General features: G+C 40.5%; 1 protein-coding gene across 2 annotated transcripts in view; it reads left to right on the plus strand.

The window, feature by feature from the left end:
* Positions 1–23,180, plus strand: part of RHOBTB1 (Rho related BTB domain containing 1) — a 52,849-nt gene that overhangs the window by 11,974 nt on the left and 17,695 nt on the right. The window contains exons 1-3 of one of the 2 annotated variants that reach the window (XM_027649459.1): positions 6,070–6,129; positions 16,899–17,100; positions 17,446–17,549. In XM_027649459.1, the coding sequence (XP_027505260.1) occupies positions 16,909–17,100; positions 17,446–17,549 (296 nt within the window). In that variant the 5' untranslated portion in view covers positions 6,070–6,129; positions 16,899–16,908. Of the gene's footprint in view, positions 1–6,069; positions 6,130–16,898; positions 17,101–17,445; positions 17,550–23,180 lie in introns of those variants that run through there. The other variant, XM_027649458.1, reaches the window with a different exon arrangement.

Genomic DNA, 23,180 nt, shown 5'->3' on the forward strand with positions numbered 1-23,180 from the left:
TGATTCTGTTGTGGGGCGAGGTGGAGAGAAGCAGGGTCTTGTAATCAATGGGTTAACTATGGAAGCGAGGAAATGCAAAAGCCCACATCCTACACATGATTAGACTGAAAACTAAAGCATTGCTGAAATATAACCCTCTGAAAAATTGTAGATATCTAATTTTTATTCCAAGTTATAAGTATTGGCATATTCCTTCTCTAGATAGTCCCTTTCCTGTTTACTCAGCTGTTTAAAATGTATGCCTATATTAAGCCTTCTATATCCCCCTTCTAGTGAAAAAGAATGTAGAAATATAATTCATAAGGCAAACAACTGGTGCTATGTATCATTCACAGAATGCTTTAATAAAATCTGGTGCACTGCGGGCTTCTTAAATGATGATGGTCTTGCACTATATTTAGCATTCAATGAATAACTGAAAAAAAACCCCTAACAAATAAATGCATAGTGGTCTATGTCAGTGTCCAATGCACACAGTGAAGGTATCATTGTATATGTTGCATGTCTTCGTCTCTGAGAATTAAGGCAATTGTGTGGGATTGTAGGAAAAGGGATGCAGCTGGCCTACTCAATTTGGATAGCTGGCTGAGAGTACATGTTGACATCACTGAGTAGAACCACCTTACGTCAAACACTACATTCTGTCCCTATTACACCAAAGAGTAAAAAGGACTGGGTACAATCCACAGTAGTTTTGAAGAGAAAGCTAATTGTGAACGCATAAGTATTTGGCATGGGTGCATTGCAGGCCTGAATGCAAACCTATTAATGAAAAAAAATGTATTGACAGGAAACAGATTGAATTTTATTGCAGTGTGTATAGAATATGTATTTATGTAGTTTTTTTCAAGGCATTTATTCTCTTTATTAATTTTTTATGGGTAAAATCTAATGAAATGTATCCTAATCCATTACAGAAGTAGTTAGAAATTATTTTGATCTACCCGCATCATTAAAGCCTTTAAGCCTAATTGTGGGGGAAAAGTAGACTTCAATGACAGGAGCTGGGTAATTCTGATATTTTAATTCACATGCTGCCAGTTGGCTGAGACTATGTATATCACAGACAATGGGTGGATGGTGAAGAATATAACTGAAGTACCACATGTCTCCTTATTTTGGTTGTACATCATTCACTCGTGTTCTTTTTGTGTTGTTGAAAGCAGATTTCATGGGCTGTAGAGAGCACCTTCTGTCCCTGTGAGATTGCAGTGTGGAGCCCATACGGGACAATTTAACTTACTTTGTTTTACTTAATTCCTTGTGCATTTAAATTATTTCCACCAACAATATTTTCATCTAAACATGCTCCTAAAGTCTTCTAACATGAAAGGCATTCAAGAATAAGGAAGAGAGAGGAACTCCAGTTTGCCCTGTACTGTTGAGTTTTGGTTTTGTACTGTCCCAGGCATCTTCTGCAATGTCAGACCTTTCAGTGTACACTCAAACTCAGTCCTGTAACTGTCCCTGCTGACTGTTGGTGGTGTAACTTGTCTTGGGAAACAGCATTTGTTGCTTGGGTGTTAGTACCTAAAACATAGGAGAAATAATATCAGTTGTCCTGAATTAAAAGCTTGCTCCTTCCCTCAGATGGAGCAAGGAGCCACATCACCAGTTTGTTTGTTTGTTTGGGTTTTGTTGTTTTTTTTTAAGCAGACCATACCTAGACCTCTAGTGCAGGGAAGAACCCCTTCCTTCCATATGGCCCATGGGTCTGGGATGTAGACTTTCTGTGCTGGTTTAAAAGTTAACCAGCAGGGGAAAATGAACTCAAAAGAGAGACCACAAGTCAGAATAACAATTTATTAAAAACAACACAACAAGTATGATTATACAGACAAACAACCGAATTCAATCCACAAAAAACCAAATGTACAACCCAGCACCCTGGGATATGAACAAGCAGGGTTCCCCGGGGCCCCCCCGAGTCCAAAGTAAAGGGGGGAGCGGAAAAAAAAAACAAACCTGCTGGTGGGAGAGCTATTGCAGTCCAGTTGAGGATGGTGGTCTCAGTCTGGTTGAGAGTGGTGAGCTGTAGTCAGGTTGAGAGCGGTGAGCTGCAGTCTTCCTCTGGATCCCACGAGTGGAGAGAGTGCAAGGTTCTGAAACTCCAGGTTTATATATTCTCCAGCTCAGGCAGCAATGCTTAGCCCCTCCCCCAGAGTGGGGAATTCCATAAAAGGATGTTCAGTCCTTCCCTCAGAGTGGGGAATTCCATAAAAGGGTGTGAGGGTGCTCAGTCAGGGAATTCCACAAAAGGGCATGAGGACAGGAGCATGGGGGGGGGGCACCTCGCAGGCCTCTACTGACAACAATTTCTGGGAAATGGCATGGAGGGCTATAGAATACACAGTTTTGGGCTACACCCATCCAGTGATGAATCGGTCCCAGCTGTTCTAACTAGGACACTTTCTCAGAAGGCTGCTAAACAGAAATATAAAAACCAAACCCCAGAGTTACCATGCTTAGGCTGTCATTCTGCAGATAGAGCAGACTTAGATTATGGTGGGGTGGTAAGAAGCATGGGCTGGTCCATTTCCTCCCCTTCCAGAAAGTTTTGTCAAAGAAGCTGAAGTAATTGCTTGTAGTCTCTTCTTCCTGCACCTCCTGTTATCCTTGACTGGTATTTTTTCAACCTGTCTGAGCCTTTCCCTGTTGTCTCAGGAGTGCAGAGGATGGAAGGGCCTGAGGGCACTGAGCTTCAGCATTTCTGAGCTGATAGAAACCTCCCTGAGGAGTTCTACTAACACTGCATGTCAGAGCAGCCTCTGAAGTTAAGCTAACTCTCCAGATCCCAGAGTAGAAAGGTTATTTGTAAATTCAGTTACAGTTTATGCACAACTGATGCTCTCTCCTGATGTTTTTTAATCATGTGAGAAATATAGTCTCAAAAACAAAAGGTTAATTTAGCCCCAGAGTAACAAATAATATGTTGGAGCATATGGGAATGTACATTTTACATTTACTTCCAAATGCGTTCTGTAATTTAGCAAAACCAAAATAGTTCTAAGTAAGTAGAATTCTCCGTGGGTGTGAACGCATTTTTTAATTATTATTTCATTCTTTTTTTAATCCAATTCTTCTCTCAGCTGTGATAGTGTTAAAAGCGCATAGCGGAGCTGCAGTGATGGAGCACGCTCGGCAGCCCATAAACATGTTTTGGAAAGCTGTATCGACTTGGGAAACAGGGACTCTAGTTAAATGGTCCAATGCCATGTCCTCTAGGATTGCTTGCAAAGACAGAACTTACTCCGTTCTCCCTTCCCCTCTAGCTGTTATTCCCCCCTTAAAACAAACAAATTAAAGTGAAAAATCCAAGCTGGCTACCTGCAATACTTAAACATCTAATTGAGTAAAATTTTACCAGTCATGTATTTTTAATGCTTATGCAAAGTCAGTCGGAATACTTGTGGTTTATTACTGTGCTTTCTTGTACCACAGTCTAGAAACTGTCAGTTGCTCTGCACCCTGTTAGAGATTCATCCTAACCACTTCTTGAGATGTCACTCAGGTTTATGGTCAAAACTCAACTGTTTGAAAAGTTTGGAAAAATGTAAGTATGATTGTTTGTCAGAGAGCGGAGAGCTTCTGGCTGTCCTGGGGTTTTATTTTATACTTTGCCAGAAAAGCTGACACTTGAATTATATAAGAATTTTTACATTTGTGATGGGAAAGCACTGAATGGTAAAAGTTACTGTAGATGGCCATTAAAATGGAAACAACATCATAGCATGGAGCTATTTCCACAGCTGCAGAAGCCTTCAGGCTCTGGGTACCCTTTGATGAAACAGAAAAAGAGAAAAACTTGAGACCTTTTCTTTATCCCCATCAAAAGCAAAGCTCTCTTTCTCTTTTTTCACATTTCAACCACCTGACTAATCTGTATCATTGCTGTATTTTGCTAAATTTACTGTTGTGCGCTAGAAGTAACACCTTTTTTTCTGCCCTCCTCCTTTATTTCTGTAGTAAAGATCTGTAAAGAACTTGCCAGCAGATTTAAAGGTTTGTGGGGCTTTTGTTGTTTTTATTTTTTATTGCAGTCCAATACTTCTTGAGTCAGTACCGTGGCAAGTCTGGTTCCTTTGTGTTGTTTTTCTCTCTCACGATGCTCACTTAACCTGTTCTGACATTAATGCTCAGTGCTTGGAGCAGTGATGGTCTAGGTGTTTTTAATAGAGGCATGGGTTCTAGCTGTGTGATTTGTCTTCAGAAACTGATCATTTAGACTGTAGAACAAAGGTACCAATAAGGAATTAAAAATTGCCATACTATAAAAGGAATAACTTTTGTATCACCCTGCTTTTTTCAGTCTCCTGAATTCAGCAGGATGAACCTGAGCGTTTTTGTTTTCCTAAAAGTTGTGTGTTGGAGAAACGAGTGAATACCTGGGCTTGTTGTTCTTGCGTAGTATGAAAATTTTTAGCCCTCATTTGTGGAGAAAAAAAGTTCCTCTAGATCTTGAAACTTAAAAAATGGAAGGTAATTATACTATACATTTTAAATCTGTTGTCATTCTTTTACTTTTTGTTGCCTGCATTATCAAGTTGATATTTTTTTTGATTGCAAGTAGGTTGTCTGAGTTAGAGCTGTTTTCGTTTCTGATGCATTTGTCTTTTCCATCCAAACTCTATGCAAAGCTAGGAGAGTAACACTTAATATTTGCCATGATGCACATTGTTCTCTTGCCCCTAATAGCTGCCAGTGATATGAAGTTGCAAACTGTAATTTGTCCTGACATAGATGTACTCAACTGAAAATTGTTGCAGTCTGACCTGGTTAATGTAAGTTTGGCTTCTGGGTATTTGAAAAATGTAAGTAATTGACTATAACCAAATGCAGTTGGATGCTATTAACCTGTTAATGGTACTGTTAACTATTATTATAAGTGGTATTTTTAAAAGAACTTTATAATGTTTACCAGCAAAATACCATGTTAATGCTATGAGACTATGCAATTTGTGAGTCCTGCTTGCTGTTAAGAGAATATTTTTTGAATAATGACTATTTTTTTAATAGTCACGGCTGTGTCAAAAAGTTCCCTTAGCTGCAGCAGTTGTACCCATGCCCCTTACTGGTCAGTGACATTTTTGTTGATGTCAAGTGGTAAAGGGAAGAGCCAGAGACTGCTGCAGGGAGTGTGGTCAGGGAGCCTGGTCTGGATTGTGAGTGCTTTCTGCAGTAGCACTCAGGGCCTTGAGCTGTTTTCACTGGTTTGAAAACACCAAGTCTACATTGTCAATATAAGGCAAGGGGGGGATTGTGGTTTAATTGTTACGTGTTTATTTTATATGAAGGGTTCAAACATTAGTGAAAATAGAAGCGATTTCAAAACATAACAGCAGCACCTGCACTAAGAAATCACACACCCAGCTTAGGGCATTATCCAGGGAGGCCTTCGGAACCTTTGTGTTGTGTATGTATACACGGTGTTTACAGTGTCTATGTACAGAGAATGGGCGTGGGGGAGGGGGTAGTATCAGTTTGGTTTTGGCTGGTTTCGTACCCGAGCTTTTCCTGTGCGAGGCCGTGGAAGAAAGCCCCCGCCTGCCGCTGTCGGGACAGAGGATCGGGATGTGCCCCGGGGCTGCCCCGCTGGGGCGGTGGGGCAGGATCGGGATGTGCCCCGGGCTGCCCCGCTGGGGCGGTGGGGCAGGATCGGGATGTGCCCCGGGCTGCCCCGCTGGGGCGGTGGGGCAGGATCGGGATGTGCCCCGGGCTGCCCCGCTGGGGCGGTGGGGGGGACGCTCCGCGCTCCTGCGGGCGCTGGGCGGGCGGGGGCGGCTCCATCCGCCGCCCCTTTACGCGCGGCCGCGGTTTCATGAATGAAATCCAATCGCCGCGCTAAAAATAGACCGCGGGGCCGGGACGTCACGGCTCCCGCCGGCCCCGAGCCAGCGCCGCGGGGCGGGACGAGCCGGGCCGGGCGGGGATCCCGCGCTCGCCGCGGGGCCGGGCGGGCGGAGCAGCGCCCGCGGCGATGCCGCCTCACTGCCGAGCCGCGCCGGCTCCGGGCGCTCCCCCGCCGCCTTGAGGAGCAGCGGGAACGGGCGGCGGCGGCTGCCGCCCCATCCCGACCCCGGCGCAGCCCCGCCGCCTGCGCCCCGGCTGCCGGGCATTCCGCCCTCCCGGGTAGGTCCCGCGTCGCCCGGGCGCGATCGTGCACCGACCCGCCGGTGTCGGGGCCGGGTTGGCCCCCAGCGGCCCCGCAGGGGGCGGGTGCCGGCGCCCTGCGCGTCCCGTTTGCTCGCAGGTGCGCTCCCACCTTGTCGGGAGAGACAGGAGGAGGAGGAGGAGTTGGCATCCTCCCCTCTCCCGAGGACAGAGGGCTGAGTCCGTGATGAAGCGGATCTGTCTGGCTTCCTCTTCAACGAGGCCACGAAGTGTAAGGCAAAAATAGAGGGGTACGATGTATACGGGAAGTAGAAACCTCCTGGCGCTTGGTACTTCTGAGTGTCATTTACTAAAAACTCGAAGGATTTCTTTTCCTCCCTCTTTTCCCCCCCTGTCTTTCCCCCTGCCGCGTCTGTGGAGTCTGTCGTGAGTTGCTGTGACAACAGCAGGAGGCTGCTGGGGGGTCTTGCAGCACAGATTATCAGGTGTCTGTGTCGTGACCTATTTGGGGGCCATAGAAAAGGGTAGAGCCAAACAGTAGTAGACTTTTAATTTGTTTAATCAACCTTTAGTGGCATCCAGCATCTAGAGCAAAGAGAAATCAGTCACTAGACATATTGAGGCAGACTAGTCAGAGAGCTCCGAGTTGCCTTCTATTGGTCAAGGCACCACTCAGGCTTCTGAAGGAAGCAATATACTTGTTTAAAAAATGATAACAATAAAAGAAGGCCCTTGAGGCTCTGCATATGGTTACAGCAAGAGCAAGGAAGTGATGCCAGAATAGTCTCAATGACTTTGTTCATCTTCAGTTTGTGTACTATTTCAGGACACACAGCTGACTCGAAGCCAAATGTTCAGCTTGAGCTGTAATAGAAGCTGAGGTGGAAATAAGCTTGCTCAGTGTGCTTAAGGGGAGTTCTTTAGCTACTGGTCTTTCTAGGTAAAGGTAATGCATGTGGGGAGAAACCCACCACTCTTAGGACTACACTGAAGACTTGTCATATGACTGCTCAGTGTAAGTAGCAGTTGAATGGCACAAATCTCAGTCAGTACAGGCTGTATTTCAGGACTGGTAATCACACTACATGGAAACAGAATGGCTTAATTTCTTTTCAGTATTTTTCTGATTTCCTCTCCCATTAGGTTATACTTTTCTTGTCTATGCATGTTGGATTTGTACACGGTATTCTGTGTCTCAGATATACAGCGTATCTGTACGCTATTAACAGAAGAAAAAGGAATTGTGAGTTCAATATTTGTACTAGGTTTCTTTATCTGAGTGACATAATACTTAAGGAGCATAAGATCTGGGACAGACTGAGATACACAGAAGTATTTTTATCCATGAAGAAATAAACATCAATTTTAGCTCTGGGGAGTTTTCTAAAACTCCTGCCCTTTTAAAACTCCAAGCTTCACAAATACTGTAGAGCATTAGGCTGAGAGGAAGAGCTGATCACTTGACCAGTAAATCCCAATGTTTGATTCTTTGCTAATACATTTTATTTGCTGGAAAAATGCTTAAGTCCTACATCCAGATGTTGCCCTGTGCTGAATGAGATGAAAGGACAGAGAAGCCTTGAAGGAGGAGAAGCAAAGGAGCAACAGGTGTTTGATATTCTCCTCCCTTGCTCCCATCTATCCTGCCAGAAGAGTACACAAACATTGTAGGACAAAGTATGTGCTTGGGAGGGGTGGGGAGGGAAGGGCTGAGCCGTCCTTGCTGCACAGAGCAGACATGTGGAATAGTTTGGAGCAACACTAGTCAGACTGGTGTGAATGTACCCTTGGATCACTGATTGGGTTTCCATAAAAGAGTTCAAAAGCTTGTGCTGAAGGAGTGGATGGTGCCTGAGCTAGAGCTGGTGCAACCTGCAGTGCGTGTGGTCACATCCCTTTGGTACCAGGGGTAAGTTCATGAAATAAAAGTATGCATTCCCTTTGGTTCCCATCCAACACCATTCTACTTTCTGTTTTCCTCTCCTTTCTGTCTGACATGAGACACAAAATAGCATTTTCTTTCTTCATTTTAAAGTATATTTTTCTTTGCAAATGAGTCTCTGTGTGGCACTAGACAATACAAGTAAACCCCACATCTTCATGTCTCTTGCACTATTCAGTTAATGTTGCTGAATTTGCATTTGAGACGTAAATGCAGGACTTGACCCATGATCTGAAAGTAGCATTTATCTGAAGTCTGACATCCTGAAGTGTTTGCTATTTTAGTCAGTGTTTAGGTCTTTGGGGGGCTTTACCTGCTGTCATTGTGAGGTCTCACTCTCCTTGGGTAATTTCCTTGTGGTAAGAACTTCTGGGGATGAACAAAGAAAAAAGAGCCTGATTCTCTATTTTGTAGAGTAAACAAGTACAGAAAGTGAATTCAACAGCTCTCTGTGCTAGAAGGTCACCAGTGTCTCTGGAATATTTTTTTCTTTGTTTGTAGCTCTAGCAAAACTTGGTAAATATTTTCCTCACAGAAATGCACAAAAGTTGGGAGAATGCCTTATTTGTGGGTGGTTGTTTTTCTTTCTGTACTGTTGGGAACGCTGCTCAGAATAATGTTGTTACCAATCAGCATACAATGTTAACACCTGTCTTTATAAATGGGTGAAATCACCGACAATCTATTCTACAGTATCAATAGTTTAATACTGTACTAATGTCTTAATTACAAAAGGTAAGACCAGAAATTTCATCGACTTTATTACAATGAAGCCTAGTAGTGTTGAATCAGGCTTTTCCAGTGACCCTTCTTCCGTAAAGCTCAAGTTTTTTATATTATCCCACTCTTGGGCATTGCAGTCAGTAAGGATTCAACTGCAGCCTGGCCCCAGTTATGTTGATCTGAATACTAAAGCAGGAGCCAGAGCATCTGATGTTTTATCTACATTAGTGGATCATGTGATGCAGTTGCAGGGGACCTGGGCATAAAAACATTCGTACTGAGGACCCAGTGTCCACACTGCACACAGTTCAGGGACAAAGGGTGTTATTTCAGATGGCCTTTAGTCTGGTCCTGTGGACTGGACATTTACACATTAGTGGTGGGTGGCACACCTTTCACTTCAGATTCACCTGAATTCGGTTTGTGCACTCTGTGGCTGCACCTGATATGAACCAAAGCATGGAGTATTTGTTTCAAAAATGTATTCTTGAGCTGAATTAAAATGCTATTAGCAGTGCACCCTTATTCTGCTCCTGCAGTATCATCTTTTCTTGCGGAGGGAGGACTAATCTAAGGACTCTGCACAATGGCATTGTATGGGTGGCTGCTTTATAAAGTGCCAGCTGTTTGGTGATGGTTATCACCATCAATGGGTATTGTCTGTTCTTCAGGTACGTGATTCTCTAATGTCAGCCTTTTAAAGAAGGCCAAATCTTGGTCACTCCTTAGTCCCTTGTGTCTGCTGGAATTATCACTGTTAAATGGAAAGAGTAGTCAGTTGTAGCTGGGTGTATCTGAAATCCTCACAAAATGCATCTGCAAAGACAAAGTGTGAGCCTTAAATGAGTTATGTACCAGCTATGGGATATTTCCCTCTTTCCAGTGGGTCCAGTGGGGGTGGGTCCAGTATTGTCACCCTTTTCCACACCTGTGCACAGTGAGAGAAGAAGCAAAAGGAGGTACAAGGGACTGTCTCGAGTTGTGGCTTGTTCTTGAGGTAGACTGATAAATTGGTGAAGGGAAGAGTGACAGCACTGCAGGCTCTCCCACCACATAGGAAACACTCATCCCAGATTCTCACACACAAGATTCTTAAATATCCTTCACCTGCTATATGGATTAATTTCTTGGGAGATGATCTCATCACAAAGGATATCTCAAGGTATGTCACAGGTCAAAATAATACGTAAGCTGCTCCATGTAATCACCTTGCTGATTTCTGCCCTTCAGATCTTCAGAACTTGTCAGAAAATTGACATAGTTCAAGTCTAATCTGAACTCTGTATTTGGATCTCTGTTTGGTCTGATAGTCTAGGTGTGTGTAACACACAAAAACAGGTCCTTGTGGGCTGCGTGTTTTTCAAGGAGGCTCAAGAGAATCTGTTATTGTACCTAAAGCTGAATGTTTTCATGCTTGGCTATTGAGCTTCAGGGCAGTCTGTTTTATACATTATAATGGGGGAAGAATTTGTGTTCTCCTAGTATCTCTGATTTTTGTTCATCTAAGGAAGTGCTTATTCCTGCTGATCAGAAGTTGTTCTTTTGATCACAGAGGTAGATCAGGCTTGATGAAGGGTCCTAATAACTAACCATTAGAGACAAACAGATCTGGACTCACACATGCAATGAGCAGAGTGACAGGCTTCTGATACTACAAACCAGGAATTCCCTGTCTCTACAGTTTCTACAAAAGTTGTGGTGATGATTTGACTGAGAAGTTTTCCAGGTAGACTTAGAGACATCTGTTCTGTCTTCAACTTTACATCTTCATCAGGGGCTGTTCTGTTCATTTCTATGTGAGACCATGGTCAGGTTTTTTTCTCCCTTTAAAACTTGAGGGATAGTGTGGGGACTGTGGCAGCTGAATGAAGGCTTCTGAGAACTTACTCTTCCAGCACGATACAAAGTAAGAGGTTGCAGCCAGGAATAAATCTGGTGCTTGTTGACCAAAAATTGACACGAAAGAAGCTGGTTCAGGTAAGCCAAGTGGGGTCTCTCTTGATGGCAAGCTCAGTACTTACCTTCTCCAGCTGTATCAAATTTTAGCAGCATTCTATGGGATTTATATCTTTGTTGATACTGGCCCTAAGCTATTCTATAACAGGTGAAAAAGGGTAGAACCAGGTTCTGCCCTTTTTGTAAGATATTGATCTGCATTCTCCTTTTGTGAGCAGCAACAGCCAGGGTTATCTCATTTATCAGCTCATGCAGTGAAAAAAAAAAAATCCTGTCAGCTACCCCTCTCCTTCTACCCATGGTAGATCCAAGGATCTTGCATTGTGGATCAGGTCAACTTTGGAATATAAGGGCTTTTCTCCATTCCCAATCATTGGCTGTATCTGTTTTCTTTGGTCAATGGACCAGGTGTAGGGCAAGTAGGTGATAAATTCCAGATTTAATCTTGAATTTCTTCCTCCTGAGTCAGTCTCTTCCTTTTCAGTCTTTCCATGGGCTTTAACTAATGGCTGTAGGGTGGTGCTGCTTCATCCTGGACAAGAATCCAGCCTGATGTGCATCACCTTTGTCCCCTGGTGACCTCGTGATCTGATCCCACCTTGAATCTTATTACGCTTTGTCACCTGCTGGTTCTTTGATGTTGACCAGGAATAGTTTTTCTTTTTAAACCAGTCTCCCCATCTGCCCTCCTGTGATTTAATAAAACACTAATAGTAATGTATACCCTTGTAAAAAATGTTTTGTGATGGTCTTTCAGCAGCTGGTGTAGCTTATCTGTTACTTGATACCGTGCTGTGATTTATTTCAGAAATATACTTGGTGGAGCCCTAAGTTCAGTGATTAAATTGAACCAAACCACAAAACAGCCTTTTGGCCCTTAACCTTTCCCCAGATCAGTGCTGTGTGTGAATTCTGTGCTCTTGCACAAGTGACCACTAAGTCCCCCTGCTTTGTCCCCTGGTATAGATGTGTTAATCCATTAAGATTCTGAAACAACACATGGCAGGTTATATATTGAGAACAAACATTTCACATGCTCTTTCTGGCTCTTGTGGATTTTGGTCCTTACCAAGGTGCTGGTGCCTTGGGACTCTACAGTGTAAGGTAGTGATTTCAGTGCCTGAAGAACTTGGCATTTTGCATCTCCTTTTCCAGTCTCTATGGTTGCAAGCAGTAATTTTGCAACTTGGGGATGGAGGTAAGGGTGTTGCATAGACTCATAAATTTTTTTTGTATTCTTTTTGACGTGTTTTCCTAATGGCTCTCTGAAGGAGTCACTCCAAAACTATACTAAAAAATACATCTCTGGAATAGATTGAAATATGGAGTAGCTACAAATGCTCTTTCATATAGTTTCCAGGAGTGTGGGTTTTGGGGTAAATGTTGATGATCTTGTTAGCTTACTGGTGGCCTGAGTTTTTCAAATAGTTCCCACTCCCAGCATTCATATTAAGTCACATTGGATTTTGATGTCTCTTTCCATTAGATTTCTCTAATAAACTTGTGACATTGTATTTGTGGTTGGCAACCCATGTGTTTAAAGGAGTTCCTGGTTTGCATGTTTAGTCAGATTACTTGAGACAGGTTGAATTTTTTTTTTTCCATGGAATATCTTACAGAAAACTCTACTGAGCAGGAAGAGTTCTTACATGCCGTCATTCTGAACTTTCATCTGAAGAGTTTGCTCTTAACAACTAGGTAAAATGCTTTCTTGTTTTCGTTCTAAGGGGTGCTATCTCAGTCTTATGGGGCATATTTAAGTACATAGCTAAGAAATAAATGGCTGCAGGATCACCTCATAATTACTGATTAATCACTCTTAGTGATTTGTTTGTGGTGTTTTGCTGAAGGGAAAAGGGATGATAATTAGCTACTACTCTTTGAAAAAAAAAATCTTGATTATGTTTTGTGTATGCTAAGTGATGATTTAAAATATCTGGACATTTCAAACTGGATCCATAGGGGTGAATTCATGATCCTGTACAGGCAACTCGCTATTGGGTTTGGATCTTCATCCTCTTTCTTTCTAGGAGAGAAAAATGCAATTTTAGCTTTAAATATAATAAACTGCATTTGTAAAACAAGACAAGTTCATGGTTAGGATCTGGTTATCTACTCTGTACTAGTATACCTACTTTAATACAAAAAGTGAGATTGTGTGTGTCTGTTTAATTTTGTGTACCAGGGGACTAGATAATGAAGTGATATGCTTCATCTATGGATCTTTTGGAAAATTTCTGTAGAAAGGCAGTGTTTCATTATTGAGACTGACTAGTCTGCATGCTATGGCAACCACAACTGTTTTTTAGTGATAATAATAACAACTCATTTAGCAATGAGGAAAAACTAAACAAAAAACCAAGCACCCTACAGCAATTTGAAGCAAAATAGAAAGAAACCAGCAACCGTAACCATCTACAAGCCATGGTTCAAAACGCTAACCTGTCTGCTCATCTTTCTTTAGAACTGGATTAAGGAGCTGAATCTTGCCCTGCTTTCTTTTGGGATCACCCATTTCTGATCAGATCTTTGCCTCAGTACGTTTCCTGCTGCCCCTCATTTGATGACCCTTCTGTCTTTCTCTGGGCTTTTTGGTAGTGCCCTCTCTGAGACTGGTCATGCTTCCAGTAACTTTCTTCTGAGCTTTACCCTACTTTGTTTTGTTGGTAAACTAAACTATTGCAGGTTGTATGTTGGTTTTAGCAAGTTTTGTAGTGGTGTTGGAATGTTATGCCCTTTTTTTTTTTTAATCTTTATATATGCTGGTTTGTTCTTGTCTAACCAGTTCAGTTTCTGTTCCAGTTTGCCTTCCCAGGTTTTACCAGACTTTCAGAGCTCAAATCCAGTTGTTTCATTGTTGTTGATTTTTTATTTAAGTTTTGTAAATACATGTTTAGCATTTTAAATCAGTGTGATTATATAACAGGTTTTAGCACAAGCTTAACCTAGGGGCTACCTTAAAAAAACTGTGGCTGTATTTTTTAGATCTTGCACATATTCCTGGCTTTGATCATTTCAGTAGCCAGAAGGTTTCTGGCTACATTTGTAAGCATTTAATCAACTTGTTTTGCTAATTGTTTATACTGTAATTTGTTGTTAGCATCTGGTTTTATTTGAGTTGTCTAGATATTTGTCCAGGCTTCTGTCTGTCAGTCTCTTCAGGAACTATTTCTGCTTGAATCCCTTCCTGAAAACTAGTAAACAATATTAAAATGATCCACATTTTTAATACATAGTTACACTATATATACTGGAGTGGATTTAAGAACTTTCCTTACCATACCCACAAAGCTCTAGTTTTGTTTTTATTCCCAGTTTATTTTAATCTCTGTCCTGTGCAGTATGGTCATGCTAAAAATATCTTCATTAAATTGCCATTGATCTACAGCAGTGCATTTGGGCATGCTGTGTCTGAGCCCTGTAATAACTTTGCTTTAATTAAGTTAATAAGTATATCGGAAAATTAAAAAAATCAATAATTTCTAAATTTTTTCATGTGTTCCTTTTCTAGGACTCTCAGATAGCTGCATTGATTTAACTAGTTACTTTTATTTAGCTTTGCTTGTTAATTTTAAACTGGCCTCGTTATCCTCTTGGAAATTTTTTTAAAGATTCCAGACTTTGTACTTAATACATATTTTGTGACTGACTGAAGCACATATTTGCAGAACTACCACTGAAGAACTTTTAAAGAATTTTTAAATCAAATTGTTATATTTAAAAACCTCAGCTAATTTGTGTAACAGCATTTTAATGGAATATTGGGTTGGAAGAAAAATTGATTTGGCATCTCTGCTTGGTAGTTTAAAACCAACCAGACACACTGGCTAGCCACGCTCCTTCATTTTGTTTTCTAGCCTTGTAAACATTTCCACATTCCATCTGTGATGTCTAGTCCATGCATGAATAAAATATGAAGTAATTTAATACCACATAATATGTCAGGAGGTTGCTGTTTATTCTCAGACTTGAAATGAAACCTTTTAAGATCCCATGCTGAAAGCTCTTGGGTTTTTGCTACTCATTCAGGGCCCTGCCTAAGAGGCAGAATGTCTCATTCTCTGTAATGTGGAAGAAACCATCTTGCTTTTGTACTGTTATTTATATAATGACTGTATTCTTCACGAGGGTGCTGAGGAGGCAAGAGGAGTTAGCTCTCAGTTCTCTTCTCCTCTTTGGAATCACAGAGATGGTGCAGAGCGCACAGGCCATCCCAGGTATCATCCCAGCTGCATCCCAGAAGCAGCTGTGGTTGGATCACAGATAGGCAACTGGAAGTCTCTGTAGTGCTTTATCCCAAGACTAGTAACCTTTCAGGATGCAGGTTACAATTCAGATGAAGGGATAAAGGCAGTATCTCAGCAGCTTTGTGTCCCTATCAGTTCAAACCCCTGTGCAGACCCAGCGGGTTGGAATCACAAGGCCATTGGGGTTTACATACTCTGTGTGTGTATTTGAAACCCTATTATTTGCTCTGCATTTGGCAGATTGCAAAGTTCTAGTTGTGCAACCATGTACTTGTGCCAGGATGAAAATTTTCTGTGCTTGTATTTCAGTCTAGTGAAGGATAACTCTAAAATAATTCTTACGTGCCAGTCTGTGCTGTAGCATGTCCAGGAGCATTCAGTGTCTGTGACAATATGTCAGTGTGACACAGGAGTGGCATAAACTCACCCTTGCACCTTGCTGTCTGTGTCCTCCATCCACATGTAAATCAAGATTACAACTGTACCTTAGCCATTATAGCTGTTAGCATGTGGCCCATACTCAACATTTTATCTAAATAGATAACATCTCATTCTAACTTTGACTTTCGTTTTCTTGGTTAAATAATGAAAGAATACAGTTAAAATTAGTGTTTGACTAGCTTTTACTAAACTCGCTTTTTCTTAAATCAGAACTTAGCTCTTCTGACAGTGAAAATTGGATACCAAAACAGCTTGTATCTGTTATTTTAAACAGTCTGACAGTAGTTAATATATATTCTGTATTAATGTGTGAATGAGATGTGAATATTAAAAAAGGTATTAAAACAAATAATTTGTTTTCTTTATCTGTAGTGCTTTCTTCTCAGGAAAAGGGACACCATCATTCCAGATAATGACCTGTGTTTTGTCAATTAAATTGTTGTATGTTTTCTTGCTGAAATAATTATTAGGCAAGCCTTCATGAACATGTTTGTGACTTGCATTTTCCCTTTTCTCCTTCCTTGATTACGATTCCCTGGCAGAGACCAGATTGCTCAGCAGACTACCAGACATTAGAAAACCAAATTCAGATATATCAAACTATGATCCCACATATGAAAATGACAGACTGTAGTAAACATGTATGAGTTGGTTTTAGTTTTTGAAATACCCGTTTTTCCCAGCTTGCATTTATATCCAGGCATATGTTCAGTATGTTGCCATAGAATATTTAAGTAAATAGTTTCAATAATAACTTTCCATGAGGATAGTATCTTCAAAGAACTTCTTCACTTTCCATTGTCATGTCAAAAAGAATTTTTAGGTACATGTGTATATTTGCAAGCTCCTGCTTGGCTCTTTGGTTTCATTTTAGTCCATGAACTCTACAAACTTCTGCTTGGAAAATTAGGAGTCTGGGATGCATACAGGATATAACGGGAACTGTGGTTTGTAGAGAACAGTCTCTGGAGTCACCTTACAAGTCAGTTTTGTTGTGTGCTAAAGCCATCTGTGTGACTTGCTGTTACCAATATTGTTTGGACAGCCCTAAATCAAGTCCTGAATGGGTAGGATTGCAGAAGACAGGTTTTTACTGGTATCCTTCAGGTTAAACCAACTGATGTCCAGCCTTTTTTTTAATTCTTGGCATAAAAAGTATTAGCAAGAGGTAAGTTTGTGCTAGCTGTCCTTGTTTCACCAAGATCTATCTTCTGCAAACAGGCTCATGTTTACAGAAACCAAAGTGAAAATAGCATGTGAACAGCGAAAACCAACCGCGGTCAAAATAGTTGTGCATTTGCATAACTGGGCGGCATTTAAAGGGTTGGCCAGCTCACTTGGGTACAGTTTACTACAAGCTTTTCCTTAAGAGGTTGTCCTCTTCAGACACCTCTCAAAAGTGGAGGTAAAAAGCTCTGATTCTGAATAGCGTTGTTTTCACACAGTAGTAGAAAACAAGTTTAACCGTCTTGTTACAGTTTTTGATAAATGGACATTGACATGGACTACGAAAGACCCAACGTTGAAACTATCAAGTGTGTGGTGGTTGGAGATAATGCAGTGGGAAAGACTCGTCTGATCTGTGCAAGAGCCTGCAACACAACCTTGACTCAGTATCAGCTGCTGGCAACTCATGTCCCGACTGTCTGGGCCATCGATCAGTACCGTGTCTGCCAAGAGGTAAGGACTGCAGGTGTACACAGTGTGGAGCACATGCTGTGAGCTGGGACTATTATTTATTGGCAAACCTTGCTCTGTCAGGATGCAGCAACGAGCTCACAAGCATTTTATGAGTGATCTCTGCTGCAGCCGTGGTCTGATACACCTCTCATTCTAAAGGAAATTTTTTATCAAACCTATTTTTAGGAAGGTGCATATTCTGCCTGTTTTCTGAAACACTACATTTACTGAAAACTATATGGGATAGACTCTTGACCTAGTATGCTTTGAACCTTCTTGTGGGGCTAATTAGAAATGTGCTTGTTTGATGGAGGGAAAGAGAATGTTACGTGTGCTCTGTTCTAGGTCCTCGAACGCTCAAGAGATGTTGTGGATGAAGTGAGTGTTTCTCTCAGGCTGTGGGATACATTTGGGGACCACCACAAAGACAGGCGCTTTGCTTACGGAAGGTAAATTGATCCAAGCAAAATTTTAGGAAGTACTTGCAGTAAAATTTTAGGGCAGAAATAAATTACAAATCTGACTTTTGAAAAGGAAGGACTTAAAAACAATCATGGGTATTCATGTTCCTGCCCACTGCAAAGAGGATTATCCTCTGCAAGGATTAAAAAGATATAAATATTTAAAAAGCAGCATAGTTTTACTACGCTACATTTCCTTGAACAACCTGCTAAGCTCTGTCAACAACTGTTGTCCTATTTTGAATTTTAAAGAACATTCCCTAGAATAAGGTAGTAGTTTTACAAAATCGAACATCAGCGTTCCCTGCCTGTATAAGAAGTGCATGATATAATTGCATAACAAACAACTAACAAGGAGAGATGTTGGGAAATATCACTCTTACACAATGAGATATTCATTTTATTAAAATCCGTGATGTTGAATGAGCAGATTACCTCCTGAGAATAGAGCCAATTTCAGGAGAGGTGAGGCTCTTCCATATTTTCTTAATTAAAGCTGAGGAAAAGAAAGAAAGAAGAAAAATCAAGTGTCTGTTGGTGAATGGATTAACCCTGGAAATTCTAAAAAAAAAAAAAAAAAATCAAAAACTAATGAAATCTAGATTTTCCCAGCATAATTTATATATCTATAATTTTCATATATATAAATTATATAATTTATGTATAATTTTTATGTGTGTGTGTATGTATATATATATATATATATAATGTGTATAAGTTCAGCATAGTTTCAACAAGGAACATAGCCAGTGATAGTCTTTCTGGTTTGTTTAATTAGATCTGGCCTTGTGGCAGTACAGGCAGCAGAACAGCCATATTAGGCAAACACTGAGCCGAAGATGGGTTTTGGACATTTATTTTCATAACTGACATTTGGGTGAGGTCTCAGTCCTAGCACATTCTTTCACCTTGTTGAGCTTTTTCATAACGTTTTCATGTCTGCTTCAGTCACTGCAGATGATCAGATTTTCACAGACAATACTTATTTTTTCTGGCTGGGAACACCCTTTGTGGAGTGTCGGTCCCAGCTTTGTGTTCCATGTTGCCAAAATTTACTGTCTTGCTGTTTTTCTTATCTCTCTGCTACCTGATGGCACAAGTGACTTTGAAGGAGGATGCTCTTTTCTATTCTCTATGCTCCAGAGAGTTCTGTAGATTGAATCCACCCATTAAATTTTCACACTGTAGAACTCTGTACGATGGTTTGTGCAAACCCTCCTTTGTGTACAAGCACTGTGGTAGTTGATTTTTCACCTGGAATTTTCTATGAGGAGCTAAAGTAGCAACACACATGGGCTACACACCCTGTAGTATTTGTAAATCAGCTTTGTGAGAGAAGTTACTGACTTTAAGGTAATATTGACCTTATATTTAGTGCTACTTGAGAATGTGAATAGATAGTGTTTTACCTTTTGGCAGCATATGGAGCCTGAATTGATAAATTTGGATGTAACTTATTGTTTCCACTAACTGTTCCACTTTGATGTGGCCTCCCGATATTCTGCAACAGATACTGTGTCACTGAGAAGATTACTAGAGATTAGGAGAGCAGAATCAGGCATGTTCTGAACTCTGATCCCACGTTTACTGACAGGAAGGGAGAGGGAGGAAACAACATGCTTAGAGTCTAATCCTGCAAACGCCAAGGAGGACGTGAATAACTTGAGATCTCGTGGATTAAGCATATAAACACAGCGATTCATTTGTGATGTTAGCAGAACTAAACTTGTGAAGAATGAGGTTTTCTATACCCTAATTAATTTATAAGGCTGTTCTGGAAAACTGCTATCCCATTAGTGGTTTTCCTGCAAGTCTGTTAATGCAGAAAGGGATTGGAAACTCTAAAGAAACTACTTTACAGATAGAATTTCAGTTGTAAAATTTTGTGATCGTAAACACTGATAGGTACTTTGTTTTGAATTGTATTAATGCTGCATTTTAAACAAACTGTTTAGTATTTTATCTGGTTTAACATTTTAAAAAGAGTTTATCAATGTTGAATGTTCACATTTATAGGAATTTATTTTAAATCATCTCTGGACATTGAACCACAGTCTAGTCAGCTGTGTCAAATCTTGCACTACAGTGAAAGGTGCATTTTATGCCAAACTGCTCAAAATTACACCTACAAGAGCCCCATATTTTGTTGTCTGAAGGATCATACAATAATATTATCCTTTGGTTCCATTCAAAAAATTTTATGCATATGCCCCTTATGCATGGGAAGGTTTCTTTCAGCAAACATTTAAGGAAGACCTCTAATTGTCCTAAATGTGGTGTAACAAGAACCAGCAGGTCATTAATTCACCTGCTACTCACTGGAAAAATTTGCTTCATACAGCTTTAGAAAGTGTTACATAAATAGATTATGCTATAGATGACAGGTGAACAGTTAATAGGACTTGGAGCAAAGATAAATCCTTCTTAACTCTATTTTTCACAGATAGAAACATGAAAAGAGAATGACAAAAGGAATCTGTTTTCCACTATTTTTCTGTGACAGAGAGAAACATTTACATTCCACTGAGGATGGAATAGTTAATGTTTCTACTGCCATCCTTTAAAGTGGCAGTGTGGAGAGTGAGATCAGCTTGCATTCTGCTGTGTGGTGTTTAGTTTAATAATGACAGTCCTCTGGGAGCTTTGGGAAACAGTTCCTGACAGCTTAAGGGAGTGAGGGGGATGTGGCTGGAGAGACTTGGGGAAATATTTGCTGCAATTTTACAGCATGGCATTTCCCCCCCCCCCCCCCCTTAAACTAAAGTGTATGCTGTAGTTTTGGAAGTATCCCGTTCACTTCAGCTTAGGCAATATGTGAAGCCAAACAGTCATTTATTGACATTCTCCCATAAGGTTTTATTTGGTGCAAAATCACTCCAAAACCTTGTAAAATGACAATGTCTTTGTTATGATTAATGTATTGATTTCCAGCTCCCAGTCACCTCTTTGTTTATTAACAATCTCATCTCAGTGCTATGTAATTGTATTCTCTAAGCCTGCAGGTAAGGTGTGAACTTAATTTGAGGCCCAAGTTGTTATTCTGTAGCAGTTTCTCTGGGAGGCATGTGTAAAGACAAGAAAACATCTTAATTTACATTTCAACTTGTCAGGATTCACTGTCCTCCATCCTCCTGTCCAATCTGGTTTTGAATGAAAGTGTCAGCATATCATGTTCAAAATAATTCTAAAAGCTGACTTGCACTCTTTTTTTTTTTTTTTCTTTTCCATCCTTTTATTTTTTTTTTTTTTCAGGTAAACATATTTGGCTAATTTGATAAATAGCCTGTGTATCCTGGGGTTTTTTTCCATGCAGCTCTAGTATGTGTAAACATGAGCACAAATCTACAAAGAGTTAATTCAGTCTCAATCAAATATTTATTCTCAATACCACAGATGGGATTCATCAGCTAATTCAGCTAGGATGATTTATTGACTTGCAACTTAAATATGAGCTGTAGACCAAACAAAATCTGTTCATACAGCATGAACAGAAAACAGCTTTTTCCTCATGACTTACAAATATGAATGAGTCTTGCTGTAAGACTTCTGACAGAGCCTCTTAAAATATGTGTAGAGTATTTCTTCTGTTGTGAATGGATTTCATAAGCTTGTGGATGTTGTATGTACACAGAGGAACACAGGCATCCGACTTCTTCTGTGTGATTACAATTCCCTTAACCAGTTACTTCAATGTAGTTGAATCCCTAAAAATACACCTTCAAAATGCTGCTGAAAATAGTCCATCAGAACAGGGGGTTTATCACTGATGTTTGAAGATTTTCACCAATCTCTTTAGGGTTGTTTTTGTTTTCTGTTTCTTTTTCTTAAAGGACAATGATGATGATATTTCTATTTAAAAAAACCCCACCAAAACCAACAAAACAAAACAAAAAAAAAAAACCGGTAGCTTTGATGTAAAGTGGTATTTGCATTCAGCAAGTTCAGTGAGATTAGGGCAAGGTGGAAGACTTCACAGAGTTGCTGGGTTTGCCTTTAATTAGATCAATGACCTCTGTCACACAGCACCTGTCCCTAAGCTGAGACTGGGCCAGCAGCTCCCTTCCTTGGACCAGGGAAGGTCTGAGGTTTCAAAAGTGCTTTGTGAATGAAAGGCCACACTTTCCCCTGCAGTCTTGCTGTCCTTGTTTTTGTGTTATGATAATTCTCCACCTCACACATGCCCCACAGGCTATGTCATGGGTTGGAAGGGAGATGTGTCTCTACAGCAGCAGGACTTAACAGACACAACAGTCTTTTTGCTTTGTTAGCAAAGGGTCAGCTGATGGGAATCCAGATTATTTTCAGATGTCTTTCACTTTGGCTGCTTCCTTTTGCTATTTTGCTGCCACAAAAAACCTGATATGCAGTATCTTCAAATCATCTTGAACTACCCAAATTTGTGAGCCTCCCCATCTATTTTTACAGTAGTTTATAAGGTACTCAGATTGTTCATCAAGTCATCCTGAAGATCTACTGGAAAAAAGCATTTTTTTATATGTTTGTTATGATTTTTTTTGATTATGACGTAAGCCCAAGAAAGACTAGAATAAGCAGAGAGGTTCACAGAAACAGCTTTCTCAAGTAACTTTATTCTGATATGGTGTGTGTGTATGCACTAGTATTTTCTTCTTTTGTTATCTACATTAACATCTGAGTCTTTTTCACTCAATTAATTGGATAGTATATGCTTTATATAGTTAAACCAGTGAAATTAATGCAGATCTACCTTTCTTTGCTGCATCTCACCATGGTTCCATACTGTGAGTAGAAAGAGATTGTTATGGAATTTCTTTGTTCTTTAAAAAGGTATGTGCCAAATGACTGTTGGTGGGGCCTGAGGCTCCACTCGATGTATTTGTAGTCTCTCTGGAGGAGGACACCTCTAATGCTTTAAGCCTTCCTTGACTGGAGTGAAAAAGTGTCAATTTTTATTTGCAGTATTGCATCACTTCCCATTTTGCCTTGCTTTCCTAACTCAGGTGAAAAGAAGGCATTTGGGCTCTATCCTAAAAGGCTACAAGGCAACATTAAAATCTTTTGGAAATTATAAACCCGGGAAGTGACTTTCTGTCAAAATCTTGGTCTTAGTGAATTGTTTCTTTGTGAATAGGTGCTAGGTGGATTTCTTGTGCTGTTTTCTACTCCAGGGGTCTCAGGATCTCAGTCTGGGTTCCCTCATACGTATGTCAGACTATGGAAAACGCTCTGCACAACCAGTCATGACTGTTTTAAACTGAGTTCTTCTCAATAACTTTGTGCCATCAACTTGCCAGATGGAATTTCTTGATAGTTTAATTTAAATTAAAAAAGAGAAGGAAGCTGGTTTTGGTGATAGCCCAAAAAAAGCAAAATATATGAAAGTCCATCTTTTCTCCACAGAGAAAATAGGCATCTAGCATCTCTTAATGTTCAGTTTCCATGTCTTGTGTGACCTCGGAAGTCACTCTCATACTGGATGCAAACCAAACCTTATCATTATTTCTTCCTATCTGCATTTTTACCTCCCTTTCTGCCTATACGCGTTCTTCAGCAGGACTTACAAGGAATTGTGCTTTTAATGAAATTTGAGACCTGGCTTTGGATCTTCCTCCTCCTTCTTTATTTTTTTTTCTATTTCAT

This window comes from Corapipo altera, unplaced genomic scaffold, assembly GCF_003945725.1.
Source record: "Corapipo altera isolate COAL_440 unplaced genomic scaffold, ASM394572v1 53, whole genome shotgun sequence".
NCBI lineage: Eukaryota > Metazoa > Chordata > Aves > Passeriformes > Pipridae > Corapipo > Corapipo altera.